General features: G+C 40.3%; 2 protein-coding genes across 2 annotated transcripts; one reads left to right on the forward strand and one right to left on the reverse strand.

The window, feature by feature from the left end:
• The first annotated feature begins 1,985 nt into the window (after window positions 1-1,985).
• On the forward strand, window positions 1,986-17,901 carry gipc2 (GIPC PDZ domain containing family, member 2). Its single transcript, XM_056390847.1, has 6 exons — window positions 1,986-2,553; window positions 12,977-13,162; window positions 14,780-14,960; window positions 15,302-15,414; window positions 15,598-15,679; window positions 16,429-17,901. Exons 1-6 carry the CDS (start codon window positions 2,278-2,280, stop codon window positions 16,578-16,580), a joined length of 990 nt encoding a protein of 329 aa, XP_056246822.1. The 5' UTR covers window positions 1,986-2,277; the 3' UTR covers window positions 16,581-17,901.
• A 53-nt stretch (window positions 17,902-17,954) lies between these two features.
• Window positions 17,955-24,351, reverse strand: txndc12 (thioredoxin domain containing 12 (endoplasmic reticulum)). The gene is made up of 7 exons (XM_056390848.1): window positions 24,162-24,351; window positions 22,617-22,677; window positions 22,306-22,358; window positions 21,212-21,285; window positions 20,604-20,673; window positions 20,045-20,128; window positions 17,955-19,003 (listed from the first exon to the last, which is right to left on the reverse strand). Exons 1-7 carry the CDS (start codon window positions 24,259-24,261, stop codon window positions 18,924-18,926), a joined length of 522 nt encoding a protein of 173 aa, XP_056246823.1. The 5' UTR covers window positions 24,262-24,351; the 3' UTR covers window positions 17,955-18,923.
• Window positions 24,352-25,027: the final 676 nt, after the last annotated feature.

Raw genomic sequence — 25,027 nt, forward strand, 5'->3', positions numbered from 1 at the left:
ACAAGCACCTTGACTCCTGGGCCAAAGCCTTTTAAAAATTGATTTGTGAACTCATGTGAGACTGATTTGGATCTCTGTGTCACATCAAAGCTATGACAAACTTCTTGATTTTGTGTCCTAACTTTCAGATATCATGTTTTTTTCTTCAGCTGTCGTTCTATCTGTAAATATTTCAAAGGCACATTTCTCTCTACTCAGCTTAGCTTATGTTTGTTTTCTCCCTCTTAATCAAGAGTATGAAATGGTGGGTGTACGATGTGCAAACCTTTAATGCACTGATTGAAAACGACGCTGATGAATATTAAGGTTGTGTACATAAATCTGCTTCTCCATTAATCAGTGGTGGAAAGTAACAGTTTTCATTTTTATAGGTCTAAATTAATTGATAGGCCATAATTGAGTACAATTTTGAGGAAATTGGTCTTTACTTGAGTATTTCTATTTTATGCTATTTTATATGTCTACTCTACTACATGTCATACATTTACTTTTTACTACTCCTTTACTACTTTTACTGCTACTTGTTACTTTTCAGATTGAGATTTTAACATTAAGATTTTGTAAGATGTTGCATTGAAAATATAAGATCAGTCTCTAAAATCAGTGGTTTCCAACCATTTCCATGCATTTCCCCCCCATATACTTATTACATGGTGTAATTTAAGTAACTGTAATTAATTTTTTTTTCTTTCCCACTGGACTAAACTAACTAACTGTTTATAAAGTAGTTTAAACTAGCTCCATCTTGACCAGCTATAACAGTAAAATGATGCTTAAACACTGGGGATGCATCAACAATCTAGTAATATCAGATACATTAATACTTTTGATACTCACAAAACTGATGATGCTTATGTACCTTTATCTTGATACTTTAAGTATTTTACTGAGAATACTTCTGTGCTTTTCCAGATGTAGGATTTTGAATGCAGGACTTGAATAATACAATGGAGTTGTTTAAAACTTTGGAAATGGTGGTTCCTTAAGTACTTCTTCCACCACTGTCATACTAAAGGAAAGGAAAGGTTCACAGTTTTTCAGGTCTATCTTAAAACAATAGTGAGGTGCCCATACCTACATTGAAACAGGCTTTACTTGATATAATCATCCTCCTGTTCACACTGGACATTAAGAGCTTCCCTCCTTGCTTAAGTAATGGGTGACAAGATCCACAGCCCTTCATCTGTGTGAAAATACATTTCATAGTTAACCTGAAACTAGCATGAGGCGTCAACGGTCTGAATTAGACAAATTAAGTGGGTGCCTTCCAAAATGACAGTATTTTAACCACAAAATACATTCTTTGTGCAGATGTCCTTCTATCTCAGCTCAACAAAGAAACACTGTTTATGAAAACTCAATTAGGACATTTTATTCCAAAAATGCAATACCTTTGAAAGATGTCCACATGATTTGCCTAATTCAGTATTTTATTCACTCAGGAGAAGAAGAAAGGTTGCAGACAGATGCTCAGATATAAAAAAATACTACAGCAAACTATGCTAAATATTATAGGAAATCATCACAAAAAGCGTAACATGCAGTAAATACAGATTCTGCTGTCCTGATGTGAATTTCATTTCTAATTTGACAGTATTTTAATGAAATGTTACTCAAGCCTCACTACGCTCTGCAGCTGTAAGATAAAGGAGAAACAAACAAACATTGGATTGTATTTGGTTGAAGATACTCAATATTAAAATACTTTGTGAAACTATAGTTTAGCTAGCTAATTCTTGATGTGTGGGTAAACCTACAGGCTCCTTTAACTTTTATTCTTTATTCTTCTTCAGTATGTGTTTAAAAACGAAAAGAAGACTAATTGTTTTGAGATGCTTGTCCCCCTGTGGCGGTGTACAGGTGCACCGGGACTGACCCTCCTGCCCGGTGGAGCCCCGGTTCGTCCCACTGCGCCTGCGTCCCGCGGCACGCCGCGAGACAAACAGAGTAGCTATTGTTAGCTGAGGTCCGGCCAGCAGGTTGTGTCAAGAGTTTATCCCACACTCACCATCTACCTGTTGAATATTTACACCGTCGAGTCACTGTCGAAGAACAAAGTCAAACCTCGGCTGCGGGCAGGTGAGGAAAGGAAAAGTGTTCGCGGAAGGAAGGAAGGAAGGAAGGAAGAAGAAACTCAGGAAAGCTCGGAGGAAAGAAGGAAGTAAATAGGACAACACGACCGTTGGGCTTGGGACTCAACAGGTACTTCAATGTTATAGCAGCGGCTCGGACTTTTTGTTTTTACACGGAGAAAAACAAACGAAAACAGCGAGGAAAATGCCGTTGGGACCGTGGAAGAAGAAAAACAAGTCGACGAAAGAGCAATTGGTGGACAACGAGGAGGTCAGCGGCGGACACGCAGGTGCCGGGAGCTTGGGTAAATCCGCCGTGAACGGAGCGGGGCTCCCGCCTCCACCTGCCAGCCTGCGGCCCAAACTGGTCTTCCACACGCAGCTGGCGCACGGAAGCCCGACCGGCAGGATCGAGGGATTTACCAACGTCAAGGAGCTGTACGCAAAAATAGCAGAGGCGTTTAATATAAGCCCACCTGAGGTAAGTTCTCACCTGTTGTTAAAGGGGAGAAAAAGTCATGTACGTGATTTAATTTTACATTTAGGGGTTGAAGCTCGATTTTACCCAAAGTACGTGAAGTATTCAAACAAACTTGTTTCTAGACTTTTTCATGGCCGGATTACCCTCCTGTTGGGACCCGGGGCAAGTACTAGTTGTTATTAGGCCCCTTTTGACCCCCACTGTACACTACAGTTTCATTACTTCCCCATACGCCCAGAAACCAACCAGCACACTGATGAAGTGATTAATTCAATAGATGATTCACAGAAACTGAATTGGCAACAATTTTTGATAATTCATTAACTATTTGAGTCTATTGGCTGAGTTTTATGCCAATCAGCTTCTCAAATTTTTTATGTTTGCCACTTCCTATCTTTTATCATAGTAATCTCAACATCTTTGTGTTTTTGACTGTTGGTCAGACAGCACATTATATTTGAATAGGGCTGCAACTAGTCCTGTTCTGGACAGTCTCAATCACTCTCTCCGGGTGCAAAGCACTAGGAAGTGGCTGTTTGCTACACTCAAACAGAGGTGTGGAAGTTAACTAGATACATTAGCAAAACCAACCAGTAAGTCCTCTTCCTTAAAGTCTTTTATATTTGAAAAGTGAAAGTAAAAAAGCCATCGCAACTGTGCTTCTCAAAAATGATCAAGTACCAGTGGGCCTCTAGTGTCAGGGGGCAGTAATGAGACCACTGCTGCATGATGCACCAGAATGAGCTGAAGAGGGCCCTGCACTCAAAAACACACTTGGACTTTGGATTTATGCTTTTCTGGAAGTGTTTCCAAACAATTTTTCATACTTTTACAATGGAAAAGTCTTTACCGATGAAGACAAACTGGTTGTTTTGAAAATGTATGTTTGGTTAACTGCCCCACCTCCATGAAGGAGCATGCATAGCTGCATCCTGGTCCTTTTCTTTGTCTCCAACACAGTGGCTGAGACAGTCCCAAACAGGTCTAGCCTGTGACTAATGATTATTTTTCTGGTTGATTAATCTGATGATTATTTATCCAGATTATTTGATTTTTGTTGTTTAGGTCAATGAAATGTTGTTAAAATTGTGAGCATCCTTCCCTTTTTCCTAAAACCCACGGTAACCTCTTTAAATGGATTGTTTTGTTGGAAACAGTCTAAAACACAAAGATATTAAGTTCCTTATTCCTAGAAGACTCACAGAGAAGAAACCAGAAAATATTCACATATGATATTTAATGTATCTTCTCAAAAAATGGCTAAAAACAATTAATCGATTAACAGAATAGTTGCTGATTATTATTCTGTAGAAATTTAAATGTTTATATATGGTTTTTCTCTATTTTCTGACATTTCATACACTGAACAATCAATCAGTTAATAACCAAAATAATTGTCAGAAGTATTGATAATGAAAGTAATTGTTGGTTGAAGCCTTCCTTCGCAAACGAGTAATACTTTTTATAATTTTTACATTTTGTTGAAAATACTTTTGTACTTTTACTACTTAAGTAAAATTTTAATTGCATGACTTGAAGTGGAATAAAAGTTTTCATAGTGTAGTATTACTACTTTTACATAAATGATAAAAATCTGAATGGCAATGGTGGAAACTGTAAATTTTCTCTACATTTATTTGACAGCTACAGTTTCTAGTTTCTTTGGAGATTGAGATATTACACACGTCCATCCAACAATATATAAAATAGTTCAAATTAGCTGTTAGCTGTTTGTATGCTGTTGGTTTGCTACCCTTTCTTTAGTAAAAAAAAATGGAATACTTCTGCTACTGGAAGATGGATAAGGCAGTAAAGTTTTGAGTAAACTGTTTTATAAGTGGCTTTTCTAAAAGATTAATCCCTTGGTGGCCGTTCAACTTTGCTTGTCTTGGATCAAAGCTAGTTTGTGTTTATAAAGGCACACCCTGCCAACTCTTTGCCAGCCTGCACACTTCGATCATACAAGATTGAGAACTATCTGCATCTTATTGTCATTATTCAGTCACTGGATATCTGACAAATTAATGTTGCCTCTATTTTTGGAAACAGTTTTTCATGGCCATTCACAATCAAATTGCACTGAGAAACAAGCACAAAGCTGCATGACTACGTGGCGGTGGAAAACAAAAGCAGTGTCTGAACCCAGACTGCTTAAGCTCTTCTTTTCAAAGGAAAGTGTGAGTGGCATGTTTGGCTTTTGTCAGCCTGAATATGACTAGATAGGCCGGCAGGGCAGCCTGTTATCAGCCTGGTTTGCTGCAGCAGCCGGAGACGTGAACGTCCTTCCCCTCTTGAAGCTCAGAGATGCATTTGCTTCCTTCAACAAGTTTGATAACTGAAGAGGATCTTGTCTCAGTGGCACTGATACACAGTGACACAATAGAAGACTTCAAATATTGTATATGTACCTTTGATAAGTGGAGGACTTGTCCTCTGAAACTGGCCACCATCTTTGTGACTTCATGGTAAAAATGATCCTTAATGAGACTCAAACTTGGCTGTTGTTTTGTCTGAATGGGACACCAGGCATTTTCCTACAGGTATTTGTTCTATCATGTCTATAAGTAACATTCATTAGCACTTTCTGTCTGTGTCTAGACCTGTTCTAGTATGAAAACTGCCTTACGGCATGTTCTTTTTCTAACACTAAGCACATCACTACAGAGGAGCCAAATAGATTTGGAGTTTCGATGATTTGCAGTAGGTTGCATTTCAAGCTTGGACTCAAACCTTCATCTCTGCAGGCACTGCCCTGCTGAAGTGTCCTTGAGCAAGACACTGATCCTCTGCCGCTCCAGAAGTGTTGTTCTGTATCTGATTTTGAACTTTGACCTCTCTGTAAAGGAGGAAAGAGAAAATCTGCAGTACAGGAATCAGTAAAGAGGTTCGTCACACTGACAGATAAGAATGCCTCACTGCTTGCCAAGCAGGTAGCAGAGAAAACATGACCCAAATTTCACTATATCAAGCTGTCTCATTAAGCAGTTTAATGTCACATTTGCATCCTTTGGTGTGCAGTAGATGCAGAAAGTGTGTGTGTCACTGAATACACTGATTCATTTGGAAAATTTGGCACAAATAGTCATATGGAGACAAATAGTGAGGGAGTGTGATGTGGTAATGTTAGATGTTGGACTCCACAATTTTTACCACAGGAAGTCCCTCATGTCCGGCTCAGGCACAGCCTCAAATCTAACCAGATAACCCGTCCCAGCCACAGCCAGAGGCGTCCCAGAGGACCCCAGGGATCGGCTCTGCCCTGGGCCTCCTCCCTCCATAAACACCCCCAAACCTCACTGTGGTGCCCATCTGACTGTTTCGTCCATGTTGACTGGGTGTGACCTGTATCAGACAGGATGAAAAATGTCAGCACTGTCAGATGGAAGCACCCCAACAAAGCTCAGCTTCTCAGGGATAAAGCAGGAAGTCTAAATTTGAATGGATACCTGTAAGTGGAGCTGGTATAGCGGAAACACTGCAGTGTTTCATGTTATCTCAGAAGGAAGAGCTTTGCCTGCATAAAGTGCAGTCTAAATGTAGCAAATTAATGATTAACTTGAGGAATCACTTGATCGACAAATGAGTATATTTGGTAAAAGTGGCATATTTTGTTTGGTACTGAGGTTTGATATCCAGCCCAGCCTGCGAGTGGAGGGGCAGAGTTGGAGATGTTGTTTTGCTTTTCTATCTTTCTCTTATTATATAGATATTTTCAGGCAAAACGAAGGTGGGCAACATCACAGTCATACAGAAAAAGGGTCTTTCCTTCCATCTGTAATGAGCTCTCAAAATGTGCTGAAAACACAAATATCTCACTGAGCGTGAGACATTTTTGTTTTTGTTCCATCTGATTTAGCTGTCATATGGACATGGATCTTTATGGCATATGCATCAGAGAACTCACCAAAGTAAACCTTGTTGTTTTTCACTTTTTCGGGTGCGTGTGTGCGTGTGTGTGTGTGTGTGTGTGTGCGTGCGCGTGTGCGTGTGTGTGTGTGTGTGCGTGCGCGTGTACGTGTGTGTGCCATCATGGTCAAATGTGGTCCTGGAGAAACCTACTGGAGCAGGAACTACCACAGAGACCGTTTACTTTGGCAGGTGTTTATATGTCTGTCTGTTGACAGATTTTGTCTCCACCATACAATATACATACAGATACAGTCATGAAACTTTACAGGTGCGTAGTTGACATTAAAATGAAGGCCGAATTCAAAGTTGGGTTTGGTCCAACCCATGGGTCTTCAGTACTCGTCGAAGTGTCAACATATTAACTAGTGATTGAAAGATGGTCTGTAGTTGCTTTTAAATTGTATTAAGTCTGATTTTGAATAAAAAGTCTGTCAACAGTTGAACCAACCTTTAAGCATGTAATTAGCAGAAAATCACTGGGTTAAGATGTTTTGGGGATTCAAAACACCTAAATAGCAAAAAAGCAGAGAATTCAGTTGCTGGATGTGAGTTTTTTTTTCATATACAACAGGTCACAATATTTTCTCATAGGCTTTTACAAGGTCGTGGTTCTAGTTTGCTGGATTTTACACTTAAGTTTATTCTGTGACATTGTGAATAAACTGTGGTGACTTTACAAAACAAAACAAATTGTCCAAAGCAGCTGTTGTCTTACTAATCATGGACACAGCTGAGCAGTATTTATTTTAAACTTGAGACACAGATCATTAACACTTTTTAAGATGCAACAACTTTCTCCTAGTGACTCTTTTGTCTGTTAATGAAACTTAAAGACAAAATAGTCACGTAGGGAGCCACACAGAAAGAGCCACACTGTGACTGTGCTTGTTTGTAAGCCAATGGCTCTGTGACACTGACGTTACATGAGTGCTTGGCTGACACTGGTAAGAATTATGTAATTAATAATGGCATTGTCTTGCTTCTAATAGGTTACATATTTCTTTCCAAACAGACATCACATTGAACCAAAGCATGTCTGGCTTGATTGGGTCTTTTGTTGATCCTTAATTAGACATAAACCTTATGTTAGACTAGAAGCTCAGAGTCAGTCGCTTTATTTGGGAAGCAGAACTGATGGAAAGGAATTTGTCTGAGTGAAATAACTGACATCTGAAACAATTACCTCAAACACACGACAGGTAAAGAGACTGGAGACTTTACGGAGCACACAGTTTAACATACATTATGTAAACTCATTTCAGTCTCTGTTACCTCAGCCACCAAGACATACGCATAATGCTGCAGCCTTTCTCTATGTTACCTGACATGTTTTTTGTGCTGTCGCTGCTCAGGTCAAAGTCTGGTTATTGTCCCTACAGCTGTAGAGTTTTAGGTGTGGCTCTGTGACTTAGCTTCTTGTTAACCTGTTGCAGCGAGCTTGCTCCCTGCTCACAGAAAGCGCACACCCATTTGCCTACAGTTTGAATATCTGGGCTGCGGTCGTGTGACAGAACCACACGTATTGTTTTTGTTTGGCAGGCTCCAGGTTGTTGTGCTTCCGTGTTTGTTGCCAGACATTTTTTAATCGGGGGGTGGGGGTGGTGGTGGTGGTTGGGATTAGTTGAAACAATCCCACTTGTTGGAGCTGGTTGTATTCGCTCAGCTCCTGCACTCACTTCCTAAAAAAAACAAGCAAGCAAGGGTCAGGTTAAACTACAGTTAAGGCTACCCAGCTGTATATCGTCATATACTTTAGATTAAACAGTTTGTCTTTTTCTGTATTAGTGCTTCTCGCGTCTCTCGGGACATGAGCTCGAGAGGCTGTTTATGAGAGCCATAAATCCATTGTGTGCTCAGTTCAGTGTGGCAAACACTTTGGACAGAACACCTTCTTCAGGGCAAGTCATTTCTGACATGGAGCAGCATGACTGAAATCAACATCACAATATTCATAGCATTTTCTCTCTAACTATTACAAAGCTGAAAATGGCCAGTTTTTGTCAAAACGTATATAATGTTAAGTATATAATGACTTAAACAATTAACCTATTATTTCAGTATTTGCATATTCAGTTGATTGTTTAACTGACTGATCATTTCTACTAATAGGATTATTTAATATATCAAAAAGGAAAGCTGTGGTTCCCAAAGTTAATTCTTGGGGAAAAGCATTCCCACTTGTTAGAAAAACCTTTGGACTAAATGAATTCATTGAATTACTTTTTCTTCATTGTCATCTTGATGATATTTTCGCCCAGTTGAGACCATTGTTTTCTTGTGTGTAAAACAGGCCCACTTATATTATATTAGCGCCTAATAACACGTTCTGAAAGTATCCTTCAACATGATTTCAGTGAACATGTGGTTACTGGTAATTGCACTTCATTATACATGTGACAAGCAAATTGAGTATGAACTTTCCCTGTGTGAAAAACCATGCGCCCGCAAGAAACAAATGTGGCGCTAATAAGGAGTGTGTGAAGCTGCAGAAACCGTGTGTGTGTGTGTGTGTGTTTGTGTGAGTTTGTGTGAGTGTGTGTTCATTGCTGACTGGACTGGATCTGGTTTTATAGTGATTTTAAGTGGTTGTTTACCAGCAGTGATGCAGAGGAAAGTGTTGCCACGACACCACAGCCCACTGAACAACAACAGCCGCTTTTCAGGAGTGATTTCAGGTTTACGTTCTTCTCTCTGAGGAACAATGTGACGGTGAAGACAAACAACTGTGGCTAGAAAGAGCAAACTAATCTAATCAGCCCTCTGTCTCCTGTGATAGTAGTGGATAGTCTTTCACGGGGTTGTAAGTAGCTTTTTGTCTCTGAAGTAGTAGAACAATGCATTAATTTATCAAAATATATACATATTCAATAATCTTTTAGAATTTATAATCTGACCACTATGTTACCATGGAAACAATCCTGCCAGAAGTAGCCTGGTGCTGGCCAGGTCAGTTTTCAGGCTAAACCGGTGTTACAGAGTAAGTCACTGAGTTTTCTTCCAAGTTCCTTTTGAATGCTGCGTTATAAGTCAACTGCAATACATGTCATTTTTTTTACATTTTGACATAACCTGTGTTTCTTTTGATGTCTGAACTTCACTTTTGGCATAAGCTGCAGTTATTAAATACCTAAAATCAGACTTTGTCTTGTTTCGACTCTAAAGTATCTGCACAGTATTTCAGTAAACATATTGCATGTGCTGTTTAATGCAGTGATCACAGTAGCTCTGACTTGGCAGTATGAACCACATTATTCCTGGTTTAGCTTGGTAGGCTCATTCAAGACTTTTCACAATGAGCCCTGCTTTTCTGACCCACCTTTACAAACTGTCATTCTGAAGACTCTCACACCTGCAGTTAGGTAAATGATTACAATGGCTTAAACGCTGATGAGTGTGATGTCCTGTTTAAAACTCAGTCACACCACAATACACACAGCTTACATCAGCATTCCCTATCAACTACTAAAACACCCAACACAGAAATAACAGTAGATGAATACAGGACATGGGAAAAACATTGTTTTGCTGTTGAGTGACTCCCCGCTGTCGCGCTGACGCCTGATATTCTGTTTAATCTGTCCAACCCTCTTTGCTGTCATTAAAAGAGCTGTTGAAGAGGCTGTAAATGGACAGTGGTTCAGTTGCCAAAGAAACAGGTTTCCCAAGCTTTTAATCACCACTGTTTCAATGCAGGGTACATTTCAGAGGGAGATCCAGTTTAAGGCCGTCATTCTCGAGCTTTACCTTTCGCCATACACAGGCAGACCAGACGTATTGTTAATTACTAACTGTAGAACCTGTATGATCTTAATATTCCACAATGTCTGCTTGACAAATAACTCTCACTTTCCTGAATTGCAGATTATTTTTTCAGAGCTGCTTAACTATTTGCACCTTCCTGAAGGGATCAAAACTGTAATTGCTACTGAGTAGTTATATTGTGGTGTGCACTGGTACAGTCAGGAGGATTTAGTTAAAATTAATACAGCTTTGGATGGTGAGTAGGGCTGCAACTAACAATTATTCTTGTAATTATTGATTAATCTGTTAATTATTTTTTGGATTAATGAATGAATCACAAAAATTGCTCCTCACAGTTATCCAGAACCAGAGTTGATGTCTGCAGACGTCTGTTTTGTCTGACTAGCCAACTGTTGTTATTAAGTAATGAGTGATGTCTTCTAGCTCTGTTTTTGGTCTCTACCTACTCCTGAGGGAATTCTCTGGCTCTAATGCTGCTTACTGCTCCACTATGTTCACCAGCTCGCCTCTGACTGGGTCGGTTTGCAGTTTGGTGCTGAGCAAGGTAGTGCACAGTGGGATTTTAGAGCTTTTCACCGAAAACAGCTGCCTGCTCCGTCTGAAAACCACGAGCGCAGAATGTTATTTGTATATATATGCAATATTATTGTATGGTCATCTGTTATGTGTGTAGAAAGTACAATATTTCCGTCTGAAATGTTGGAGGTAATAAGCAGCATAGAATGGAAACACTGAAGTAAAATACAAATATATAATAGAAATGTACTTGAGTAAATGTGCTTAGTTACATTCCACCTCTGTGCTTTGATTACTTACTGTGAAGCAAGCGTTTGATGTGATAAATCAAATGGTGCTGAGTCGAATCAGACAGGCCCTAATGCATTTCATGTCATCATTAATAAAGTTACTAAATTCCAGTTGAGACAGTTGCCTCACTCTTTAAATTTGTGACCTTTGCTGTGGGGTGTAGCGCCGCTGCCCAGACGGATATTATATTTCATAAAATTTAATCATCTCTTTATTTCACCCCTATTATAAAATGCTGCCTGCAAATCTTCCCATCAACATCGGCTCCATACTCAACGTTTTTATCTGTTTATTTTCACCTCATGTATTTTTTATTTGTCCTTTTGAAAGCACTGACCCATAAACGGCTCTGTCATGGGTGATGCTGAACAGATTGCAGTGCTTCTCCTTTCACTTGCCCTTGTCCGTGTAGTTATCAAGGTTTTTGGTCAGTGTGGTGCCGTCAGTGGGAGGTGTAGTGTCTGTTCTTGTGAGTCAGGTTGTCAGAGGAGAGGAGAGGAGAGGCGGTCGCTGCAGCGTGTCGCTGCTCGCTGCCTCCCGGCTACACCCGGCGGTGTGATTGCGCTGTGACTGTCAGCCCAGCAGGAAGAGAGGAGTGCTGAGAGCTGCGTGCGTTGCAGAGAAGCGGCTTAATGCAGTCGGCAGCCTTGGTAACCGGGTGTAGGCGTCCGCTGTTGTTACACCCACTCACTCTTGGGTAATGCCCTGGCCTAAGAGGGGGGGGGGGGGGGGGGGGGGGGGGGGGGGGGGGGGGGGGGGCAAGGGAGGGTCTGTTATGGAAAAAGAGAGGAAGAGAGCCATCAGTTCAGCTACAGTACACCCCTCCCTTGCTACAGAGATTGCCTCCTCTATCCTCCATACTCCTCTCGTGGCCTCCTCTCCATTATAATCCCATTCTTTATTAGTCTGGTAACCCAAGGCAACGCATGAGGCCGTGACGGCCAATGTGTGTCTGTGAACAGCGCCTGTTGTTGCTTCGGAGAAAAAAAAGCCACAAACAAGGCAGGCCTCTCTGCCAGAGCCTGATTGGTGCACAAAGGTCATCCTCCTGATGAACCAGTACAAATCAATCCCTTTCTACTGCACAACCTGGAAGTTAGACGCTAAATCCTGGCTCTGCAGTTCTCAAAGCCCTACTAGGAAGCTGATCCCACAATAGAAGTCGGATCCATGACCTATTTATGGGCATATCGGAGAAGGTTTAACTGAATCCCACAATTAATAAATAGCAATTAAAGAAGATCTTATAGATATCTTTGGTGTTCTGTCTCCGTGAGTTGGAGCAGAATAAATGATTCACAGCCAGTCTCCTCCTGGTCCTGGGTTTCACTGTCCTCTCTGTGTTTGAATTGCTGTTAAATCTGGCCACTTGTGTATCGAGTTCTGGGTGATCACATTTCCCTCTCTGTGAGGGCAGCCACAAGGTGTGAAGCCAGATTTCTACATTTCTGGCGCAGGAGCAAAGGTCATTTTCCCTGTTGGCCTCATCACAGGACGGCCCTTCCCCAGGGACCTCAAAAAAAACGTAGACTGATGACACCCCGGGGTGGAGGAGGACATAACTGCATAACTTAGCCTGCTGCAATAAAGACAGAGCTCCCTGATGATTCCTGTATTTAGCATACCGACGCAGCGCTCGGTCATCTACACTTTTATTTTTGAATCCGGCTCAGTTTTCACACTGAGACTAAAAACGGGGGTTCTTTTTTTGATCGTGTATAAAAGATGGAGACTATTCTCGGTGTTCCTTCAGTTTTAGAGCCTAAAAGATAAATAACTAACAGTCAGTGCCATAGACGGCTTTTATGTTGAAAACTTTGTTGGTAAACCATTTTTTTTTATTGAACTCAATCTTATGAAATGTATTTTTTATTTTTATTTTTGTCTGTCTTTTTGTACACATTTGTTAATACACTGTGTACACCTGCTGCGTGTCTTTGTACAGATCCTGTTCTGCACCCTGAACACCCACAAGATTGACATGGACAAGCTGCTGGGGGGCCAGATCGGCCTCGAGGATTTCATCTTCGCCCACATTAAAGGGATCAAGAAGGAAGTGGAAGTTCATAAATCTGAAGATGCGCTCGGCCTCACCATCACCGACAATGGAGCGGGCTACGCTTTCATAAAGGTGAGGACAGAAGGAACATCTCACCCAGAGTAAATCAAAGAAAAAGAACTTCTGTTGTGTTTGTTTTATTTTTGCTCAGTTGATAAACCAACAATGATGTGTAGCAATATGTAAGTAGCTGTTCAGCCAAAGTTGTATGAGGTCAAAACAAGTAAGCACCATGGACTTGCACTCACTCAGCGCTCCCTCTGCTCTAAGACCAGCCTCAATTCTTTGTGGCCTTGATTCCTCAAGATGCTGGATTGAGCTTCTGGTCCAAATGAATGCCAAATACTGACCCTACCTCAGCAGGAATCAAGATTCGTCAGACTTCAGCTGTCCAGTTTTAGTCATTTCTGTTCTTTCCTGACAGGAATGAAACCCGACGTGGTCTCCTGCCGTTGTAGCTCATCCACCTTAAGCTTCGATGCTATGTGTTGTTCATTTTCTGCTCCTCACAGCCGTAGAGAGCTGTTATCTCAGTTACTTCTTCTCAGACCTCAATCATCTATAAGCTGCTCCTGACCTGTATCTGCATGATTCTATGCACTGCTGCCACATAATGGACTGTTTATCAGCAATGCAACTCATTTTCTTCAGTGTGAATGAATCTGTTTATTATTTTATCATCAATCAATCATTTGATTAAAAAAAAAAAAAAAAGATATCCAAAATAATGGTGATTGCCCACCATAAGTTAGCAAAGTAGAAAGTGGTATTGTAGTTTATTACATGGTTTCAGTGAAGTGGCTGCAGCAGGACAAACTGCTCACATGTGCCATCATGTGATCCTGAAGCTGCACTGCATCCTGAAAACCTGACGGTGTTTATCACACAATAAAGCCTCAGGTCAGCGCTGTGGTGCTGGTGTATTAAGTGAGCTATGAAAAAGATGCTGCCTCTTTGAGGATAATGTCAAACAAGGCAATTAAATCGGCCAACTGTCGGATAATAAAACTTCTATAGATCTTCCCACAGTATAATTTAAACATTAACCACTCGTTGACTCTTAAACACATGAAACATCCAGTCTAATGCAGCTTCTCTGTCACACTCGGACTGTTTTACATCTTCTCTTGCACTGCATTGTTGACCAGAGAGGATTATAGAGCAAAATGTAGGTCAGGACAGGAGACATTTACCAGGTTCTGCCTGTAGCTCAAGCTGAAAGAAAAGAAAATGTATTGAATTGAACAAAACAAACAAACAAAAAAAACTCCCACACCCATGCAGTGCAGATGTTCCTGAGCTGCTGGAGCAGATACATTTGCATCACAATTGTTTATTTCCTTTTTTAAAAAAGGCTTTTGAAGTCCCATACAAAAATAAAGCTTAGCTTAGCTTTCCATGGAAAGAAATTTAATAACGTATTATTTTGTGTTCTGCTGAGTCCAGTGGTTTCACATCAGTGGGCTCACAAACAAGAAAAAAAAGATTATATTGGCCTAATACACACACACACACACACACACACACACACACACACACACACACACACACACATTGTCTGTCTTTGCTCTCTTATTTTGATCTCTGTGTTTGTCAAACCTCTTTTTATATGGCACTAAAACTTTTTCTGTCTTTTAATTATATTTGTGACTGATGTCCTCTTTTCCCGTTCGCCCCTCCTCATGGCAGCGTATTAAGGAGGGCAGCGTTGTGGACGGGGTGAAGGTGATCTGCGTGGGCGACCACATAGAGTGCATTAACGGACGTAACATCGTCGGGACGCGGCATTATGAGGTCGCCCGCATGCTTAAAGATCTGCCCAGAGACAGACCTTTCACCCTCAAACTGGTGGAGCCGATGAAGGCTTTTGGTGAGTAAGAAACAAGATACAGAAAACATGTAGGCGATACTGACACTGATTCAGAGACACCAGCATCAACACGTTTTTTTTCATGAAAAAAAAAAAAAAAAAACAGACAGATAATAGTCACATTTGAGAAGCTGAAACCAGATAATGTTTGGAGTTTTTGCTTGAAAAATGACTTATTAATTAGTTGCTTCTCTAGTATATTGTCATATATTGGAACTAAACAATTCTTAACATGAGTGAAACCAAGAACTTGAGCGAGTGATCTTTAGGGATCATTTATGAGTCAGTTGAGCAACTGGACGGTCTGTAAAAACCTGTTATGTTTCTCTTCTGACTGATAGAAATGCTTGAGCCCAGGTCAAAGGGTGCCAAACCTGCCAGCGACAACAAGATCGGCACAGGGAGGGGGACTCTGAGACTTCGCTCCAAGGGCCCAGCTACTGTGGAGGATGAGGTAAGTCTCTCCTGCTCATTTGGACAGGGAACTGTTGACGTTATTGTGAAGCCTAGTGAGAGGTTGTCTCTTTTCCTTCTCTTAATGTATCCTTAAAGAAGATACACACAGATAAGGCTAAACAAAGAAACAAACAAAATACAATCAAATGAGGAACTGAACCGAGTTGTTTGTGTTTTCCAGCCAACAGAATTTGAGGAGAAGGCAGTGAAGAAAGTGGACGACCTCCTGGAGAGCTACATGGGCATCAGAGACACCGAACTTGGTGAGTGATATTAACACCAGCAACACGAGTGCCACTGCAGTGTCACTCTATGATTCAGCCCCAATCGGGAAAAACAAAACGTGCGACCGTGTGGCTCTGCAGGACGCAGCAGTGGCCACTGCAGTCTGCAGAAATATAGGATTTAAACTTTGGTTTCAACACGGGCAGACATTTCATCATTCAGGGCAGAACGTGGACATCTGTGAGACCATGAATGTAAACGTGAAGAAAAGAATGAACCTGCTGCTAGATAACAGATAAAAAAAACAATCCTGTGACTTCTTCTTCTGCTAAGGTTTTGCACAAGGAGCACTATGTGACCAAATAAGAGTAACATACAGTTTTTAGATGAACATCTTAAACCTCAGTTCAGCCCTTGCTTTTATTGTTAGCCAACGCAAAGACTGTTTTTATATGATCAAAATTCATAATTCCAGATATAATAAAAAGCAAAGGACTCTGGATTTGAATGTCTTAAAGGGGCCATATCCTGGCTGTGTTGCATAAATAAAAGAAGGGAGTTTTTTGACATGCTTGATGTGTAGTCCACAAGTAAGCGAGGGGGGATCAAGAACAATTTAAATTTTGTAAAACACATGAAAACTGATCCACGTCTGGTGTGACCAACAACTAACACTTCAGTCTTCTTGGTATTCAAATACAGGAAGTTGAATTTACATTGTATCATGAATCTTTAGCTCCTCAGTTATTCCTGTAGTGAAGTGTCCGCTCGTCCCTCTCCTCTCCAGCTGCTACGATGGTCGAGGTCGGCCGTGACAAGAAGAACCCGGACGAATTCGCCATGGCGTTAGACGAGACCCTCGGAGACTTCGCTTTTCCGGATGAGTTTGTATTTGACGTCTGGGGTGCCATCGGAGACGCCAAGCAGGGAAGATTTTAAGTTTGCACCTGCTCCCCCAAACACACACATCCACACACACACACACACACACACACACACACACACACACACACACACACACACACACACACACCCACCCTCTCCACCCTCTCCAAGCCGACTGGACAAACTTCAACCAGTACAAACAGGGGTGGGTGAAGTGCTCCTTCCTCCCTTCACTTTGTTGTTAGGTGCAGCTTTGCACTCGGATGGAGAGTCTTTAAGTCAAGTTGAGTCAGGTGGGTCTACATAAGGAATTTCACATGTCAGGGTTTTGGTGTAATCTTGTAAAGATATCCATGAAATGTGGAATGCAGTTTCCAACACTGGAACTGCCTCCTACATGTTGAAACTTTTGTACCCCACCTTGGAGGCAGGGTAGCTCTAAATGCATCTAAAGCTCATGATACTGTTCTTCTGTCAGAACAGATAAACTAGTCGACAGTGGTCTATTACACTGGTTATAAATGGTACGTGCACAACCTTAAATTTTAAAACAATCACTCAGTTCTAATCACACTTTATAGCTGTGTAATTTTGAGTATACAGACGTATAACACAGCTTTTTATAGGCTTTTTTTTTATATGTGAAAATGCTGCTGATTTTACAGCAGCAGCATTATGTAATTATAGTGATCGTAGCAATATTTCTCTCTCAAGCAACCTTTTTATTTCCCTCCCATCTTTTAAAATCTTTTAAATGACCTCATGGTTTAAGAAAAAAAAAAAAGTCAGAGCTTTGACCACGCTCACTCTGCTAATGTTTGTTTACTTTGTGATTTTCTTTTCTCTGTGCCCTTAAACATCTCAGCTTGAGCCTTGCGTCCATCTTCCAGAGACTGAGCAATACAGAGAAAAGAGGGTTTATCTTTTTAAATGCCTTTTATCCAAGTTTGACGACACATTCCACCAACATTCCTTATGTTTCTCTTGCAGTTAAAGTCTGTTAGCACTGATAACAAGTCACGAAATGAGGCAGATTTAGAGAGGCATGCTAATTTTATTTTTTCCCTGTAATTTATTTTATCATGAAAAATCATATGCTGCATGACATTTTATACGCCGAGACATGGCTCCACATGAAAGCCATTCTGGAGGCAGTGTCTGGAATGGGATCAATTGCAATCCAATGTCTTAACTGAATGCACTCGCATTAATGTAACTGCACTATTTAAATCACTGTCAAACTGAATTTAAATAGTGACTCCATTAGTGTCATCTACTGATGTTAACTGTTCACAGCAGTTGCATATTGTTTGACAAACCATAAGGGATCACTATTGTTCGATAGACAATAAAATTTGATATACTGTTATATTCACTGCTGTGTCATGAATGCATCTGGCTCACAATGACGTAACAACACACACACACTACTCAATACAACAAACTTTATTTGCACACCTGGCTGTGTACATGTATAAAATACATTGAGACACTTAACCAATGTTTCCATCCCTCATTCAAAGAGTTTAACAAGGCTGGTTTAAAAAACAACAACAAAAAAAAACAGTGGTGTCACTTCACAAGCAGCAAAACAAACAGAACAGAAATAAACAGTCAGATATAGCTAAATAAGTAGAGATAAATTGTCAGGATTAAATGAATTATTATAATTATTAGAAAGTGGATTATAGAAATCAGAAGTAGAGAGCCTATCTATTAGTGCAGGGTGAATATAGTCGCAGAGTACTGAAGAGGATCTTTGGAAGCACATCACTGTAGGTGTTTATCTTTACTATTATGAAGTACTGCATCATCGCTGTTGGGTGAAAACATAAAAAAAAAAAAAAAAAGTCTACTGGTTCCACTGAAGGGATTTCATTTTCTACAATGTGTTTGTGAAACTTGTTCAGAACCAAACAGACTGAAACTTCATGGCTGTCGAGTGACAAACAAGGCATTTTACTTAGGTGGTAAAAACTTGGCATATTAAAGATGTGAAGTTTGCATCCAACAAGAGATGAGAGTTAATAATTAACACTGCAGTTAACTTGGCTAGCTTGAGTTGTTTATATCCTCTACAGACGGACAATACAGTACAGTATATGGCATTTAAGTAACAGTACATTACAAATATACATGTTTTAAAACAAAGACAGTGGCGGGAGAATGACTGGTGATGTTGGAAAAAACCGTACGAGACGAAAAGAAATACTCAAGCACCGATGCCGTCTCATGATTGGCTTGGTTTGGTCAGTGAGGTGGACCCCACTGTCAAGTATGAGTATCAATAGTGAAAGGGGTTGTTTGGCGGGGGTGGGGGTATTACAGGGCGCTCTGAAGCTCAGGCTCAGGTAGAGGAAGTGTAGCCCTTACAGCCTGATGCCCAACGCCACCTCCTCACAGCTCATCTCCAGTGTGACCGTGCTTGAAGGCGTCGCCCGTCAGCTTCTCCTGCGCCTCCTTCATACCGGACAAAACTGAGGAGGAATGGAGGGAAACACACACACACACACACACCATGATTATCACTATCATTATTTGGATAGTCACATTTGTTGCTCTTCAGGCTCTGAGGTGAGCAGAGGAAAACTAGGAGTTTGCAAACGAGCTGGTGGACAGGAGCTCAAGTCTTGAGAAAGAGCAGAAAATCATTTGCATGGTGAAGAAAACCCTCTTTACGACTGCACAGCAAGTTAAGAACGCTCTGCAGGATGTGGGCAGACATGTTTCAAGAGAATTCATGACCACAACCTCAGAGAATTGAGCACAAGGTGTAAAGCTCTGGTAAAGCTCAAGGCCAGGTTAAAGAGTGCTGGAACACAGGTCTCTATCAAAGTGATGTGTGGAGAGAGAGAGAGAAAAAAAAGGAGCATCTCATGACCCAAAGTCACCACCTCATTAGTCAAACTCAGTGGACAACATCTAATCCTTCAGTAGGACAACAGTCCTAAACACAGGGAAACCAAAGAGCTCGGAATATCCTCGACCAGCAGTCAGTCATCTGATTTCAATCTGACTGAGCTGTGGACCAGACTGAAGACCAGTGTCTGCAGTGAAAGGCTCAGAGAGCATCACCAAGGGGAGATACAAAGTGTCTGCTGATGTTTATGGGTCCAAGACTTCAGGCAGTTACTGACTGCACAGGATTTTCCACTAAATATTAAATAATATGATTTAGTTTGACTTCATGCGTATCTGTCCAATCATTTTTGAACCCTTTATTTCTGAGTTAACAGGGCTCTGTTCATGTAAAGCTTCTCAAATTAAAGATAAGACTTTACTTTAATGTAATAACTATTATTTCATTTCAAACTGAATGTTGCTGAAGCTCAGAGCCTGAAGTACAAAAAAAATGCAAAACTGTCCCAATACTTCCGGTCTGGACTCAATCCACTGACCTCAAATGTGAGTTTTCTTTAATCTCAGCTATTATGTCAGAGAAGCCAGCAGCTGTAATCACATAATATTCGCCGCTGAATGTTTTCTCAGAGGTAAGTGAGAATTATTTGGATTGTTACCTTGCTCTGCGTTGCTGTAGAAGTACTTGTAGTTTGGGTTCCCATTCTTGTTAGTGATTTCAGGATGGACTTTGCCGCTGGGATCTGTGCAGGGATTAAGAAGGGTCAAATAAAAGGCTTGTTTAGTTCAAATTAAAATCCAAATAACAAAGAGCTGAAACTAACCATTGCTTTCACTATGGATTAATTCATTGTTTGGCCCATAATATATAAGATTTATGGAAAAAATTGCCTTCATAATTCCTCGAAGACGTACTGTCCTGTCAGAGCAACAGTCCAAATTATTGATTAGTTCCTTTAATCTTTACACACTGTTTACTCTTTGTTTGTATTCAACACCTCATACAGGTGATGTTTTAGGCCAGTTGGCTTTTCTTTCTTCTGTCAAACACCTGGAAGGATGTCACACGTCCTTGTTCCATTATTTTATCTCCTATTGAGCTTAGTGAAACATTATCAGCCACTGCATGTTATTCAGGGAAGACCAACTGTGCAATCAGTTTCTCCAGAGGAATCCTAACAAGTGTTTACATGGAGGGTGACTCAACCCCCTCCGTACCAAGGAAAAGAATCCGAGGAATGTATCCGCCATCAGGGCTGAAGGCTTCATCCTTTGGCTCCTCCTCGTCCTGTAAGAGATAACTGGTCATGAACAGATCTCAAGCTGATATATGTTAACATTGGCTACAAGCACAGTCAGAGCTCCTGCACTGTTCACCACATTAGAATTAAGACCTTTTTTATACAACACACACACACACACACACACACACACACACACACACACACACACACACACACACACACACACACACACACACACACACACACACACACACACACACACACACACACACACACACACACTTCAGATAATAATGGAAAAAGTGGAGCTTCTTGGTAACTATGTATTGAGTGCCTTTATGACCATATGACTCTGTCTGTCTGAGTCTGAATTCAGTGTTTGAATGTTTCAGTGTCTGACAGTGATAAAACACTGACAATAAAAAAATACTCTGGTGCAGCTCTGAGTTAAAAAAAAACAAAAGCACAAAAAAGGCACCAAATTAAATACAGAATCACACAGAGACTAAAGACGATAACCATATACGCCGTACGTAAAAAAAAAAATGTAACTCTGGTTGACTGACATGAGCATTTTCTTACCTCCAGGTTGATCATTACGAAGTTGTGTGCAATTTCAGAGATTTCCTTGGACTCAGCAAATTTGGGCTTCAGTGCTGATGTAAAAAGACACAGCGCAATTATTAATTATTTTCTCATCTTTTACATCTAGGACAAATAATAGAGAATAACATCACAGTACAGTTCCTGCCCTGCGTCTTTAAAATGAAGCCTGCTCCAGAAAAAAAACTCACATTTCAGAATTAAGACATTTTAATGTGTAGAAAGAAGTTTCATTTTCATCACACATAAGAACTTTCAGGTCATCACAGTTCAACTAGAGCGCTGGACCTTTTCTTACTCTCTGGTGTCTCCCAATTGTCAGATGAGAAAAACACAAGTCAGAGGTAGTGATCATGGAGAACGCTGACGCAGGGACTTGATCAACAAAAAAGTGATTCTGCAACTATTTTGATAATCAAATAATCGCTTTGGTCATTTTACAAGCAAATTATGCAAATTATTTCCATCTTCTCAAATGTGAGGATTAACTGATTTACTTTGTCATATTTGACAATAGCTTTGTATGAGACTATTGGTCGTACAAAACCCCTGCAGACGTCACCTTGGGGTGTGTAATAACTGAGAAAACAACCAGCAGACTAAGATGAAAAATGTTTATTAAGGAGTCCAGTGTGATGTCTTCAAATGTTTTGTCCAACCAACGGTCTCAAACCCAAAGATATTCAGTTTACAATGTTCTCATAATGAAGACCTGCAACCTTAAAAATGAACCATCAACCAACTGATGGTTAATGAATAACTCATTTCAGCTGCATCTGTGTATGTGTTGTATCTTTTTGAGGAACAAATGTGACGGCAGGTTTTCATGTCTGAATGAGCAGCCAACATATTTTCACACAGAAGTCGAGTCTTCCTGCGTCAGACTCAGTAAAACCCTTTTTAGATAGAACTGAAAACTTCTGGCTTCATCTGTCTGTTCAAGTGATGGCTTTTTGTCATTCATACGTAAGTGTTCACTACACAGTTTCATTATGGCTTTATTTAGACAGGACAGATTTGTATTGTATTTTTTTTTTTTTTTTTTTTAACAGTTAAATGTTAAATTGTTTTACCTTTGCAGGCTCCACACCAGCTCTTGTGGATGATGACCATGATCGGCAGTCCGCTGTCAATGCAAACACATGAAAAAGTTTGTCACACTCGAACACTGAAAACCAATAACTCAGGCCTGCAAGTGTGGGAAATAAAAAAATATACATGCATTAATGTATTATTAAACATTAAGTCACTTCTGGTCATTTTAGATGACGTGGCTTTGTCTAAAAGCTGTTTCAGGCCTCGGGTCAGTGATTACACAAAAGGCTGTTGAGCAGAGTTACAACAGTAAGTGTTCGTGATATTCCATCTCTCAGACTGAACTCACCTGGCCTCAGCTTCTTTCTTGCCATCGTCCAGTGTCCTCCAGCTGATGTTATCTCCAAACCCTGCGGGGGAATGAATTAATGAGCACACCGGCATTGTGTAACTGGTATTATATTTCTACAACAGGGTGGGTCCGCCCTAAATACAGCATCAGTAAAAACAAGTGTCAGGAAACTATGGCAAATACAAATGAATAAGCGGTTATTCAATATCAAGCTGAAGGGCAATATCGACTTGGCTCTGTCACCTGTAACTACTTGACCAGCTCGTAGGTTTAAATGGTAGCAGCAGGACAAAGAATCAACACAGTAGTTAACTATACTGTGACGCGAGCGCTTGTTCAACTGAAGCAAAGAAGAATCTTTCATTTACTTCTTTCATGTTTTTTGGTGGTTCAGATTTATTTTTGTTTCCCATTAAATGATGTTACTGTTTTTGTTTTTTTTTACATTTAGGGACATTTCCTGGTACGACCACTGTACGTGTTACAGTATGTGAAACCTAGTATTGTATAAAAATGCACATAAATTAAGAAGCAGAATCAAATGTACAAACATTTTTGAAAGAAATGTTGAGTAACTCTGATATACAGCACTACTTCCTGCAGTGCAGTATTGTCCTACTGATGCATCAGAGGGTGTAGTAACACAGTTTGTTCCAGCACTGCCTTTGTACAGTCAGAGCATTTGTAATCATCAATGTTGTAAAGTTGGGGCACATGTGGAAATTGTTTGCCTCAACTTTCAAGGCTTCATTTACTTCCACTGCTGCAGGAAAGCTGTACTTTAACCCATTTCCTTATCCCTGACACTCTTTCTACGAAATATACACAGGTTTTCTGCTTACCTTTCTGCCATTTAAGGTTATTCACTGCACTTGATCTGCTTCAATTTCAATTAAAACTGGTAAAATGGGGGCGTTCTAATAGTTTTGACCAGCAGTGTACATCTCAAAGAGTAAACGTACAGAGGCAATACACCAAACAATACATGGAAATATAGAAAATATATCAAAGATAGTCATAAATGTTGTAGAAAAGGATCTTAAAATGTATGTATAACCCAGTGAGGAAACTTGAGAAAATCTGCACACATATTTATTGTTTTTTACATTTTCTTTTTGAACAAAGTCAGAGAGCAGGAGTTACTTTTGTGAATTATAGTAACCTGTGCCTGCACTTTCATTCATGTGTGTACATTATATTTTACTATGTATCTATATATTTATTTCACTATGAATATTGAGTATTTTTTGCACCAAAGATCCTCCTGGATGACTGAAGTATTTCTTCATGGAATCTCAATGGAGAAACCATTGACATTGTCTGCAGAGTGGTGTTAGCACTGGAAATACCTAATATTCAGAATTCATATCCGGCTGATAAAACACTCAGTAAACTACCTGTCCAGGACTTTGTGATCCGGGATGTTCACACAAAGACAGCGAGCCGTCCTCTGGCTGTGGTTACACTATCAATGACCCAGCTCTGAAGCTACACAATCATATCCTGCTCCACTTCATAAATGAACTCTGAGTGTAAACTCACCTCTGCTGCTCGCTGCCTCGACAACATCTTGAAAGCACGTCAAAGACAACAGCACCTGCAGAGCTGAAAATAAAGCGATATTTACTAGAGATGTTTGCATTTTGTTTGGCCTTTCTCTCACAGCAGCGGGTGGTAGGTAATGGCAGTGACTGTTCGTTAACCAGCGACCCGGACGTTCAACCGCTACATTTCACAATAAAAGCCTGCTTAGTAAAGTTGTGAAATGTTTTATTGCGGGCTCCTCCTCCACCAGTGATTCTTTTTCCGGAGGGGGGGTTCACATGACATCACATCCACACAACCGCGTGCTCCTATCTGCAGCTTCAACTAGTCAAGTTAAACAACGGAATGTTTGAACGAGACCGGAAACGTGGCCTAAAACAAAAGTTTAAAAGCCACAAAACAGAGGGCCCTAAAAAAAGCCTGTAATTTAAAGTTTGTCTTTTTAGTCTTTAATTTCTACAATATAAAATTAACATTGTAGAAATTAAAGACTATAAAGACAAACTTTAAATAGTATGTAAAACAATATTAATGCCTGCCAGTGGCTCTCACCACCTCTGAAAGGTGCTTATAGTTTAGTCCACTGCTGCAGTATGGTGGACAAAAATAGCTTGTCTCTAAACATGGTACTGCACTAATGCTGAGGACTCAAGTTGAAGCAGTGATGGCATTAAAGAAAAGTCAGGATTAATAAAGTTAATCTATCTATATTTCTAATGGACAAAAAAACTGAACAAATATATGTAAATGTAAACATATAGCCTAAGTTTTATGTACATTCAAATAGGTGAAAAAATGGATACTTATATAAAAAAACAACATAAAATGTCTACATGTCAGTCAACTGTTTCTGTAAAATGTAG

The sequence above is a fragment of the Seriola aureovittata genome, chromosome 12 (assembly GCF_021018895.1).
Source record: "Seriola aureovittata isolate HTS-2021-v1 ecotype China chromosome 12, ASM2101889v1, whole genome shotgun sequence".
Classification (NCBI taxonomy): domain Eukaryota; kingdom Metazoa; phylum Chordata; class Actinopteri; order Carangiformes; family Carangidae; genus Seriola; species Seriola aureovittata.